Source organism: Sminthopsis crassicaudata, chromosome 1 (assembly GCF_048593235.1).
Source record: "Sminthopsis crassicaudata isolate SCR6 chromosome 1, ASM4859323v1, whole genome shotgun sequence".
Lineage (NCBI taxonomy): Eukaryota > Metazoa > Chordata > Mammalia > Dasyuromorphia > Dasyuridae > Sminthopsis > Sminthopsis crassicaudata.
Genome location: NC_133617.1, coordinates 367,531,080 through 367,545,098, shown reverse-complemented (window position 1 = coordinate 367,545,098; position 14,019 = coordinate 367,531,080). Strand labels below are relative to the sequence as shown.

Below are 14,019 nucleotides of genomic sequence, written 5' to 3'. Positions count from 1 at the left end.
TTTAGTTGTTCTGTGTTGGTTTCAGTGACGTCCACTTGGGTCCCAGAACATCAACTCTTTTATAAGAATGGGTAGGTTATTCTGACCTCATTGAGGTAATAACTACCTCAAAACTGCTCCAATTTTAGGATTACAGGTATGCAATCCAAGTTGAAAGGTTTAGCCTGAGATATATATGCTTTTTTTTTTTTATTAAACTGAAATTTTAAAGAATTTTTTTGAAATAAAGATTCACATTCAGATATGTCATACAACAACTATTTGATCCCACCAAACCACCAGCCTTTTTAGATCCAGAATTACAAGGCAAATCAGGGACAAATATATAAGTAACTTTACATTATAGCACAATAGATATAATACTTTCAAATTATTATGCTGTTTTCTGCTATTATAATTTGATAATACTGATAAACTTGTACCTCAACAATGTACTATAAATAATGTTGGATAGGTACGATAGCAATGAAAAAATTTTGGTCCTAAAATAGGGGGTTAAAGGAAGTGTGGACAAAGTTTGTTAAAATTATTCATAAATGATCAAATTCTCTGACCTAATCTAAACCTTAAAAAAGAATTTATGTTGAATAAGTGATCATTGCAAATATTTAAACTAAAAACAATCTGAAGCTATCGTTTGTATGTTAAACACAGATGTTGAAATGTTTAGTTTTAGTACAGGTACACCTAAGAAAGCTCAAACTTAAGCTTAACTAAAAAGACTTAAGAGGAGGGAAATTATTAAGTATTAGGAAGGAATTCTAGTTATATGAAATTCCAAATTAACAGTGGTGGTGGGTTTTTTTTGTTTTGTTTTGTTTATTTTTAATTATAAAAAGCATTCACTACAGGGTTCCTCTTAACTAACAGAGGAGGGAAAACTATATTAGGAATCACACATAATAAGAAATTATCCTTCAAATAACTGGCCCAAAAGATATTATTTCAATTAAATTAACAATTTACATGACTGCATAAAGCAAAATATAAATAAACAAAATCCTGTGATTTATTCTTATACTTAAGATAAAGGCAGCAATGTCAATTACTTAAATTTAGGCAAAGCTTTTAAGTTCTTCAAAGTGCTTTCTTATGTTACCTCAATGTTATAATATAATGAAGTTACATATTTATTACTATCCTGTGTTACTGATGAATGCCTAAAGAAGTGAAGGTAACATTAGCCAAAGACTCAGTACTAACTTCCAGACTGCTAGTCTGATGCTATTTTTAATAGTACCTCATAGTAAATCTCAATTTAAGTATAAAAGAGAAAACATTTCCAAATAAATTTTTTTAAGGAAAAAAAAAATCCCTACAACAATCTTCTTTTGACCTCCTTTTACACTTGCTAAAAATTTTAAAGTGGGAAATATTTGACACAAAAGAGATGGTGTTCTAAGCATATAATTATAAATTCATTATTTGAAATAATTTATTTCCCACATAAACTATATTATAAATTATGACTGAGTTCCCAGGTTACCTACAAAAGCCTAGTTAGCTTATTCTTAAATAATGTGAATATATAATTTTAAAAATAGTAGAATTCAACAACAAATATGTATAAAGCATCAAGTATATGAAAGGCATTAAATTTGACACTAGAAAGGGCTACAAAGACAAAAATAACAGGAGTCCCTGCTCTTGAGCTTACATTCTACAATACTATTACATTAAGAACCTCTAGGCAAAATTGATTAACAAAAATTTTTGTCTTAAATTCTGGTGCTTGAGAAAATCTATGCTTACTTTTAACGAGAAGGTACATTGACAATTTTAAAGAGGATTTCTAGAAAAGCTATAGAATGTAATGACATAGCTTCTTAAGCCCATCTTCATTCAAACCTTAGGAATTTTGTCTCTTTGACATCCCTAGCGATATCTCTACATGACAACATTATCAAGTCACACAATTAGGATTTTTTTCCCCCCTTAATCCACAAATGAAAAAACAGGGAGAATAAGAAGAGAGGTGGGTGAGTGATTATGGGAAGTGAGGGTGGGGATGCTATTCTTCCAAGATAGCCAGTCAAAAACTGGAAAGGAATAGCAGCAAAGAGTAAAGATGGAGATATAGATATAGATATAGATAGATAGGTATGAATATATATTTATATGAGAGAGGCTGCATGCAGGTGAATCTGCGGGAGGTGAAAGATGGAAGAATTGAGGTCTAGTTATGTGCACAGGACTCCAAGTTAATAGAAAAGAGAGCCGTGTATAGCAAGTAGCTCCTGGGCTTAAGATATAATTGTCTCAGAATAGTTGATGTGGAGTTAGTGTTCATAATTTGAGGAAAAATGGCTTATCCCACTCCATATAGATGATAAGTGAAGGAGTCAGATAATTTGCTGCCATCACATTATTCTGGTGGAATTCCCAACTGCCTTCACAAATCTGACACAATAGTATATCCTGGACAAACATTTGCCAATGAATATAAAGCGCATCTTATCTGACCCATTCTGTTCTACAGGCAGGCTACAACTAAAAGGAAAATTACTGCCAGGACACATGCATGTTATGGCATCAGAGAAGTGGTTAAAGTTGACCAACCTGCCTCAGCATTCAGTTCCTCTAGAAGCCCGCTGGTCCTCCAGGTAGCTCCTGTGTCCTGGCTTCCTATAGAATTACTGTGTTCTTGAACTACTGCAGCCGCCAATAAATTGTCCACATTTACCACTTCTGGGTCAGAGTTGGTGTCAGATATATCATAATGAGCTACAACTGAAGGTCCATCTGGGAAAGAAAGAAAATGTATACTGTATCTATATATGGGGAGAAAAATATTCCTGGGGGAAAAAAAAAGAGCTCTCTAAATGTCAAATTCCTTTTACTATCTTATTGTATTTGTAGCAGAAGAGTTGTCCTTCACTGAACTAAAATTTAAACAGAATGTGATATCCTAAGTTTACAAAGGTACATAATTTCAGAACAAGAAATAGCATTTCCTCAAAGAAAAAAAGACATAATTGTACTAAACAACATTATATTAAATTATTTTCACAATCCTAAAGAAAAAAAGTTTAAGAGTAAGAGGAATGATTCCAGTCTGTAGAAGATGAATGTGAAAGTTTGTGGAGATTTTTAAAAGAATAAAGTTGATATAAACCATTAACTGAAATTAACTTTCAACAGATTACACTAACCAAAAGTATAGCTTAGCAAAAAAAAAAAAAAAAAAGAAATCTTCCTTACTTAAACATTCATGGGGCATGTACAATGAAGTCTGAAATGTATGAAATCCCAGAAGTTTCTAAAACAAGGTGAACAAATACAACACAAGCAATTCATGACTGACTTATCTGTTCCAAGCAATGCACTGACAACAGAATGTTTATAACATCTAAAATATAAATCTATTTTCAAAATCAATAAATCTACAAAATCCATTATCAGGATTTTGTTTTGAAATGTTTATAATGGAGAATACATTGTGCAAATTTTTTTTCTCTTTATCAAAAGACAATTTATATTATTCATACAAATAATGAGTACTTTGTGAAATAAATTAGGGAAAGCAGCAAAAAAGAAATCACATTAAAAGATTTTCAGATTTTTTTTCATTCTGACATTTCTGAAGAAGATTACTAAGGTACATTCTAAAATGAGTATACTCATTTTAAAGCAAAACTACTTAAAGTGTGGAGTATAAGCCCACATGGGATCTCCTAACTGAGTGGAGGCCACAAATAATGATTTATTATCAGTAAGTGTTTGATTTGTATCCCTATTTTACATATCTATACACCTGAATTATATAAAAAATTTCTCAAGAGAAAAGGGGTCACAAATAAAAAAATGTTTAAGAAGTCCTGCTCAAAATGATATAGAGTATAGAGTAACTCACCCTTCATGCTGATTGGCTGCATGCTAAAAAAGAAAAATAAAAACCGCTACTTTTAAGTCCTCTCAACAACAATGCCTAAACTAAAAATTTTCCTTAAAATAATAAGAAAAAATTAGATAATGAATTTAAGAGTTTGAAGTGGCTTCAGAGGTCACCTTATCAAATCTCTTCCTTTTGCAGATAAGGCTCTTAGGTTGAGACACTAACATTAAGAGGCCTGTCTCAAGTCACATATTAAGTAACAGAACCCATATTTGAACCCAGGTTCCTCTGACTCAAAAAGCAATGCTTTTTCCATTGTACTATCTTGCCTCTAATTGTATAAAATCCTATAAATCTAAATCCCATCAGATTTAGAATAAAGCAGACATAAAAAGAATGCCATTTGTTACTAAAGGCAATATACAGCAAATCTAAGAATGTCTCCATAAAGAATATTTTTCTGTCATCCTACAAATGGATATTAAACACTGACTTTACAAAAAGAAATAAAGACTCAACTAATTACAGCAAAATATGACTCAAAAAGAAATTATTATTTAAAGATCAATATACCATTTTTAAAATGAGTTGCCACTGAAGGAAAAAGGAACAATGCTTTTTGTGGTCTTTGTTTCTTCAACTTACCTACAGATTAATGGAATATGTTACAAACCTTAAAAAAAATTTTTTTAATCTAATATAAAAGTAAATATATAATTAGATGCCAGCATATAAAGTGTAAACATGCCACAATATGAAATTCTGACGATTATGGTTAAAATAAATTTCTGATGATTTAGTAAGAAAATTCATCATCATTCCCCAAAACGGAGAATAATTTGAGCAGAGACCTTTTAATTAAACAGTTGAGGATATCCCATGATTTATTAAAGGGGATGCATGTTAATCTAAATTAAAAAGACTGGATCATGATAATTTTTTTAAAGAAAATAAAAGAGCACTGTTTGATATTTTTCATAATTTTATCGTCAGAGTTCAAAGTGATAGATATGTATATACATGGATATATATATACACACAAAACCATACATATATATCAACATGTGTGATCTTTAAAAAAAAAAACACTTCAGTGCAGAAGATACGAGGGTCAAGTACAATATTGACTATTTGACAATTTTTTTTAAAAATTCATTTTAAGTTAAAATATTTAATTCCTTCAATGAACTTATTTAGTGAATTAAATTTTTAACCATTAATCACTGAGGAAAAAAAAAAACCTCATCAAAATTTAGAGCTAGAAATTTCAATTAGGTCTAAAAAAAAGTTATCAACTCAAAATTTAATTTTAAATTATTTTAATAATTAAACTTAATTGAAATTATTTTATTATGTAATTGGGAGAAAATATTATATTAAAAAAGTAATTATCAGTCAAAGTCAAAATTGTACCACTCCTACATGTATAATCATGCAAAATATATAATAAATGTATATACATGCAGAGTGATATTTCTTATCACCTACCCATGGAAATAACTTGTGTGAAAGTCTTCTTCGGTAGGAAATACAAGCATAAACTTGTTATCTGTAGCTCCACTCTTGTATCTTCCACACTTCCAAACAGCACACCTTATAACTTAGCTTAAATTTAGTATATATCATAAACAAAAAAAGCAACATTTTTTCATATTTCTGCATTCCATGACAGTAATAAATTTGATTACTAACCACATTTTTAGTTTTCAGAAAGCTCAAAAACAATGTGATCAATACTTTGTAATCCTCAAATAAAGGAAATGGTTTTTCAACATTCTCTGTCAGATATGAATTTTAAATTCATGGTCTTTGTGCTCTATGGACAAAGTAAACTTTATTGTCAAGGACTCTTAGCTTCATCACGTTAAATCATTCATATTAAGGTATAAATATCTAATAAAGTAATTTGTTTTCATAAAGGACATTTTCCCCCTGAAAAAATTATTCTGAAACTACATTGGGGTTAAAGCAGCTTTAACTTGAGATATTTATGCTGTCAGCTTGAACCTGCTCATGTAATTACATTAAATAATGAACAGAGATAATCTCTGTCCTATCATTTGATTACCTCTCTAAATAAGATGTGTGTGTAGGGATGTTTGGGATAGGTGTGAGAGTGGGGGAGAAAAAGGAACATCAGATTATCACTGAAGAGGTAAAAGATGATTTCAGTTTTCATGAGATTGTCAAAAAAGAAATATTCAAGGGAAGATTCACTTTTACTTGTCACTCTATGTATATCTATTCCATCTCATTTTCTCATATTTTGAATTTCAGCATCTGTTGTTACTTTGATTTTTTTTTTAAAGCAGGTTTTCCCCCTTATGTTCATTAACTATAAATTATTTTCAGCAAAGAAATGACCATCAACAAGATTGTTGTTGAGAGGGATTGTTAAGTTTATCCTATTTTCTTGTTTCTTTTGTTCTTTTGTTAGAGGAATTTTAGATATTTCCTTACTGTTAATTATTCTTTATCAAAGAGAGAAAGGGGGAAGAGACAAAGGAAATAAAATAATTTTTATTCATTGACTTTTTAAAATAGCAATTTAAAAAAAAAAAGCTGCTTGGAACAAAGGATGTCTAACTTTTCTGACAGCATAAGGCCTAAGGATTATCTATATATTTCTTTTTCGTTCTTTCTTTCTTTCTTTTTTGCTGAGGCAATTGGGGTTAAGTGACTTGCCCAGGGTCACACAGTTACGAAGTGTTAAGTGTCTGAGGCTAAATTTGAACTCGGGTCCTCCTACTTCAGGGCTGGTGCTCTATCCACTGCTCCACCTAGCTGCCCTTATTTTTTAATCATCCATTAGCATGGGAAATAGAATTGTTAAGTGATTTCTCATCAAGTATTTTAATTCCTATAATTTTCTGTCTTCATTTCCCCTACGAAATCACCAAAAAGTTTATGCTTCTCATCCTTTTGTATCTTAATATTTGCACCTATTTTATTTTTTCTCTCAGGTTTGAGTTTTCACTGATCTAACAGTATTCTTTCATAAAAGTTATTTTTAATAAAAAAAATATTTCCAAAATGTTCTTTCACACAAGCTTTTCTAATATCATAGACTTTACTCTTTTCCAATTATTGGCTTTCTTCTACAACATTCTTTTGACAGGATTTGATCAATTAACTTTACATTCAGTCAGATCAGCCTATCCTTCATAAGGACATGAAAACCAGTTTGAATAAAGCAGAACAGAAATAAGAGCCTATTATCAATCTACCTTTACTTAGATATTCAATTCTTGAATAAAGCATTGGTTGTCAACTCTTTATTTTTCTTTTTTATCTTCCCAATCAATGAGAATGATCTTTAGATTAAAGATTAAGAGAAATTGCAAAGGAATATGTATCAGCTTTGATTTTTAAAAAGATAAACTTTTATAAGTGGAGCTAACCAAAAATAGAATAAGCTGCTTCCCTAAGGTAATGAATTCTCAATCACTAGAGGAGAGTCTTCAAGTAGAGACTGAATTAACCTCTTGTCAGAAATACTGTAGAGTAAATTTCTACTATATATCTAACAGGTTGGATTAGATGATCTTTGAGGTCCTACAAACTCTGAGTTTATGGGTGTGCTACTTGAGAAAAGGGAACAAAGATTTAAGAAGGAATTAAGACCCAAAATAAATTAAGAGATTGCAGAAGTAACCCTCAATCTGTTCAAGTCACCTGGCCTAATCAACTAGGACCATAAGGTATAGAAAAGACTCACTGATGTGAATACTATCTGTGAACTGTAGAGAAGGAGGAGGCAATTTAGGATTAGAGTCAGAAAAGCATCCTAATTTTCAAAAAGACAAAGAAAGCTGATTCTACATAGTATATCAGCAAGCAAAAACAGTGATTTCTGAAAAAATTCTAGATTCTTATTTTAAAGGGGATGATTCATTTACAGTCATTAAAAGGTGATTACTAAAAGTCAAAATATTAAGGATGTAATGTAAAAAAAAAAAAAAACACCTTGGTTTTGGTTTGGTAGTTAATAAACTAGTAAATCAAATGCAAAGACAATACTTACCTGCGTTTCAACAAGGACAATTCTGTCATTATATATTTATGGATAAGATAGAGATAAGTAGATGAAATAATAGTATAGCTAGATATAGTCAAAACTAGCTGAATGACTAAATCCAGAGTATTGATTAAAAGACATTAACCTAGAAGGAGCTCTCTAGTAGAGAATCATACTCTCTACTTGCTCATTTCTGTTCAATAATTTTATGAATAAGTTGGAGGAAGGTTTATATCAAATTTATGAAATCTGGAATGTTGAAAAGAATGGCTAATGGACTGGATAATAAGATTGAGACCTAAAAACATCACAACAAACTGTAAAAATAGTCTAAAACTACTAAGATGAAATATAACAAAGATAAATGTAAAAGTCTTATATTTGGGTTAAAAAAATTAGCACAATAACAGAATGGGAAAAATATGGCTAAACATTTGTGTAAATAAAGACCTGAGATTCTGGACAATTTCAAAAACATCAGTTAAAAAGAAAATCAACAACAAAAATTAAATCTTAGACCACAACAATGGAAGAAAAGTAACCAAAACAAGGCAAGTGTAATATTGTATGATGAACTCTGGTAAGACCATCTTTGAATATCATGCTTGCTTTTTTTTGTTTGTTTGTTTGTTTTTTTAGTAAAAAAAAAGTTATTTAATAAGTCAAAGTTGTCCCTTTGAAATTTGATTAGAGTGATGAAGGGAATTAAAATTGGGCTATATTATCAAAATTTCAATATGACAATTAACTAAAGCAGGGGTTCTCAAACTATGGCCTGCGGGCCAGATGTGGCGGGCTGAGGATGTTTATGCAGCCCATCGGGTTATGGCAAATGGGCTGAGGGGCGGAGACAGGATGTGAGTTTTTGTTTTTACTATAATTGGGCCCTCCAACAGTCTGAGGGACAGTGAACTATTTAAAAAGTTTGAGGACCACTGATACTAAAAGAACTGAATAGAGTGATTGGAAAGGAGAAATCAATAAATAAATATTAAGTATCTACTATGTACCAGGTACTTTATTAAAAAGGGGATACAAAAAGAGGCAAAAGGCAGAAACATAATCTGCCTTCAAATATCTAATGAATTTTGCAATAGTGGAATACATGGCCAGAAATCACATAGGACCACTATAAAGAAGGGAAATTTTGAACCACCATGAAAGGTTTCCTAGTAATTAGAAATCTATACTGCTGTAGTTACTACCCTTATTCTAGATTCTAAACCTCAAAATTCCATGTTGTCCCACTCCTCATATACTTTCCGGAGTCATAAATTCTCCTACCTAAACCACAGCAACTAACTATAATCAACTAACAGCAGGTACAAGACTCTTCACTATTCTTCACTCACACTATTAAGTGTGGTAGGTCAGCAGGTTAAGGAGGTGAGTTCCTGACATATTGATACATATAGTTATTACTGTCTATATTATAATCTAAAAAAGAATCCGGTATAGGTGATTATTTCTTCTGCTCCTGCTTCTCCTTCTTCTTGTTCTGCTGCTGCTACTTCATGCTGCTGCTTCTTCCAGATATATAATTGGTTCAACAGATATTTTTTTTCCGTTCAATATTTGCTAAGATTTTTGTATTTGCTATAATTAGTATTGCACACAAAACACATTGTTGGAGGGCACAAAGATCAAACCATATTTCTCTTTCTTAAAACTTACTATGAGGAAATGGTTTTTGGAATATCAAGGCACTAAATATACATTTGGAACCCATTGTTTATAAATTATTAGTATCTGAAAACTGTCAATTATAATTTTCCTTTTACAAGAGGAATAAAATTTGGTAATAGTATTTATCACTATATACCAAAATATCAATTTACATAGGTCAAATTTTAAGTTTAAAAAATAAGAAGGAAAATGCATGCTTTTCTTTTCTGTAAATGTCATTACTGTCAAGAAAGAAAAAACTGAAAATAAAGGCCAATTTGGGAATAACTGAATGATTTTTTAAAAGAAGAATTATACTAAACATGAGGTCTTAAGAAGATGGAATAATATCAACTGAAGTCAATTAAACAAAAAATGTCAGTCTACAATATACAGCAAAATAAACTTATGTGAGATTTTGAAAATATACATAAAATCTGATGTGTATTTATTTCCTTAGAATTGTACCACAAAACTATTTTAGTAAAAAGTTAACAAACTATTTTATGGACAGATATAAAGATAAGACTAGAGAAAAAAGAAAAATAGCAAAATAATAACTGACTCCCCTAAACAATAACAACATTGACAGTAATATAGATGACATGGGGATTGAAATAAATCAACCTTCAACTTATTTTTCTACTTCACTAACCTTTAACTTGGAAGCGATATAAACTTATGTCAAGTAAAGCCACTTTAGGAATGAAAAATTCTAAGGCAGGCATAGCTCTTCAGCCATGTATCACAATGACAACTGAATCTACCAGTGAAATAATTACCTAGAAAAATGATTTTTTTAAAACTGTTTTTGCAGTTTTAAAGACTCATAGAACAATTTTAAATAAGCAGAAAATACTGATTTTTTTCAAGGTACTCTGAGTGAAAGAAGAAGCTGTAATTTTAATCTACTACTAATTAAGAAGTGATGAAAGAAAAAAAGTAGAGAACTAAGTTTGATTTTCAAAAGAGGTGAGACCATAACATAAAAGGTACCAGCAAATTCTAAAATACTCTAATTATTTTGAAAGCCATATTTAAGTATTCAAGAGAAATCTACCCTTAAATCGGATTTATACATTGAAAAATTCGTTCTTTTTAAACACATCCTGCTATTTCTGGAATAGAGAAGCTATTGCAAGGAGGGAGAGGAAGACAAGAAAAGTTGGCAAAGCAAACTACATAGATGAAACAACTGACCAAAAAAGGTCTTAGAACTAGCTTAGAACCAGGTCAGGCAGTATATTATGCCATAAATTTATGTCTGTTAAAGTGCTTCTATTCACCTTATAGTTAAATTTAGATTTTACTCATCATAATTTTCCAGACCCTCAAAAAAAAAAAAAAAAAAAAAAAAAAAAAGCTTGCTACATTCTGATTCAATTTTTTTTTTTTTTTTTGGCATTTGCCAAATAATTTTATTTCATACAGCCTGTCTTTGCTCAATCTACATTGAACGAAGGAAAAAAATAATCCCTGCTTTCTTACAATATTTCTAATTCATTTGTTCCTTCATTAATGTCAGCTAGTGGCATCAAAAACAGCTCCTATCATTTAAAGCAAAAGTAAATGTCTTTTTAAAGTCCATTAAGTAGCACAACTCTGAGTTTTCAAAATATATATTACTATTAAGAAAGTTCAATATTCAAGAATTGAATTAAAACCTATTACGTAAAATGTAATTTTATGTTTAACTTGCTTCACAACTCAAGAACACAAGTCTTTTAAAGCTGAGCATATAATAGCTATTATCATAGGAATGAACTAAAATATAGAATATATTGCCCATTTTATAAATGTAGTAACAAGAATCATTTAATCACATTTTATATTTATTTAACTCTAAATTACAGTAGTTACAATTCAAATGTACAAGGTTAGTTTTTGGCAAATAATACATACTGAAAATACAGTAAGAATTTTAATAGTCCTATAACATTCTCCCTAAAACATTAAAATTGAACTTCATGATTAGAGAAAACACTCCTGATAGTTTCTCCATTTTATATACATCTGTTTTATGCTATAGTAACATTGCATTTAAATATCTTTCAATGATTGGATTCAAGTTTATGTTTCCCACTACCATTAATTTTTCTGAATTGGGGAATAGTCAAAAAGAAGCCAAGAAAAGGAAATTTGTTCATAAATTCTGGATCAGATGAAGTCTAATTTGCCTTATAATACTTATTCCAAAGACAAATCTTCTCAGTTGCTTTTAAAGGAGATTGGAATACATTTTCAACAGAAATTCCCCTATGTGCCATTTCTGAAATATAAATTATACCACAATTTAAACTGCCTGCCAGGGATTTTGATCCACATACAAAGTGTCCCAAAAGTCACAGTGAAATTTTAAGCTTTAAGAGCTATGTATACAATATAGTTTGGTGGCTTAGTGGTTAGAGTGCCACACCTGGAGTAAAGACCTGAGTTCAAATCCTGCCTTATTTGATACTTTCTAGTTATGTGACCCTAAGCACTTAACCCTATTTGGTAAACTACTCCAGTCAAAAAATTCCAAATGGGATCATGAACAATTAAACACAATTAAGCAACAACAAAAATATATAATTAAAAGGGAGATGAGATGTGTGGAATTTACATGAATTAACAAGATTAGGCACAAAAAATTACCAATTATGCCCTGTGCAAGGCACTCTCAAACTTTTTTTTTTTTTTTTAATTTCTAGGTATGCAGCACAAGATAGCAGAAAGAAAACTGGATTTGGAATTAGAGTACTTCATTTCAAATTCTACCACTGCCATTTGCTATCTATGAAGGCAAGTCAATTAACTTCTCTAGTTTCTTATTTGTAGAATGAAGATCAAGTAAGTACCTAAGTAACCTAAGATGACCTAAGTAAGTACCATGAAGCTCAAATCTATGATTCTATGATCTGGTGATGGTACTTAACCCCTCCTACCATTACAAGTGTACGCTTCTCCAAGTAGACAATATCAATATTGAATATGAAAATTCAGATTACAAAATAAAATGACAATTAGAGATTGTTCTGGGTTTTACAAAGGGATCTGCATGAACATTACTTTAAATCAAAAGACAAGAAACAAGCATTTAAGCACTTATCATATGCCAAGCACTTTACAAATATTATCCTATTATTTCCTCACAATGTTCCCATATTACAGTTGAAGAAATTAAGACAGTGGTTAAGTGACTTGCCCAGGATCACATAACTAGGCAGTATCTGAGGCTGGATTTGAACTTGGGTCTTCCTGATTCCAAGCCTGCGCATTCTATCCACTGAGCCATTTAGCTGCCTCTTATTATATTTTAAATAATTTCATGCATAAAATTTTGTCTCATACAATTTTTCAGAACTGAAGCCCCTATGTAAAGTGAGATATTCCATATCTGAAAATATGCTAAATATTTTATTAAACATTAGGAAACTGGAAATTAAGAGCAATATTACAAAATGGGTTAACAAAATTTGTCCCCTGATTGCAATATGGAGAAAACTCACTAAGCCCAAAATTAAATTTCAATTCTTCATTTCCAAGAAATATATTTAGACAGGCTTGGGATAGAGCATAAATAAACTTGATCAAGGTATCATTCAAATTAATAAGAACTATGTTTATATGAACACAAATTTTAGCTCACACACAACAAAAAGCACATAATTAAACCAATATATATTAAATCATTTAAAAATCTGTGCTCAATTGAATGACCAGGATCTATCAGATTGTGAAACTTATTCCATGGTATAATGAATATATTGCATAGGTCATAAAAAAGAATCCAGAATAAAATCAATTAAGAAGTAGGTACATTCTTCCTTCATATTTGTTATTAAACTTTCCATTACAGTTTACAAATAAAATTTATCTCAAGATATATGATTTGTGAAATAAAATTAATTTATAGAAATATTGTTACAAAGGGAAAAAGTGTTAATTGGCTATGTTTAAATAGTTATTAGCTTGCTACTACAATGAAACCTCTCAAAAAGTTTAGACTGTTTTAATCATCTACTCAGGAAATTTATTCATGCCAAATATATACCCAAAGGAACTCCTATTAAGTTCAAGTAAACTGGCTTTGCTGGTCATCTGTCCCATCAAAAATACTACATTAAATTCAAATTTTTGTTTCTGGTACAAATTGGTTTTATATGAAGGAGAAACAAAAGTTTTAGGAAGCTACTTTTTGGTTTTATTGGTGTGGGAATCTCCCCAGTGAAGAAATTCCCTTTACCAATATATATCATCAGCAACTGTGTATAAGGATTATATTTTTGCCCTTTTTGCATCTCCACCTGTGTGTGTTTGTGTGGACATGCACACTCATGCACTAATATCATATGTACATATCATTTTGCAAATGCTTGTTATTTCTTGATACAGGTAAATCTAAAAGTGATGGTCAAAGATTCAAAGTCCATGGGCATAATAAAACAGTTGAAGGACCAAAAAGTTGCATAAAAAAGTGTTCAACTTGTGCATATTTTAGGCCTGTTCTGTTTAACAG

The 14,019-nt window shown here is 30.5% G+C and overlaps 1 protein-coding gene across 5 annotated transcripts in view; it reads right to left on the bottom strand.

Annotated features, from left to right (window-relative positions):
* Nucleotides 1–14,019, bottom strand: part of ARK2N (arkadia (RNF111) N-terminal like PKA signaling regulator 2N) — a 96,436-nt gene that overhangs the window by 17,747 nt on the left and 64,670 nt on the right. For 4 of the 5 annotated variants that reach the window (XM_074279287.1, XM_074279290.1, XM_074279292.1 and 1 more), the window contains one exon: nt 2,560–2,742. The exons of the other annotated variant lie outside the window; for it this stretch is intronic. In XM_074279287.1, the coding sequence (XP_074135388.1) occupies nt 2,560–2,742 (183 nt within the window). The remainder of the gene's footprint in view (nt 1–2,559; nt 2,743–14,019) is intronic. 5 annotated transcript variants of the gene reach the window in all.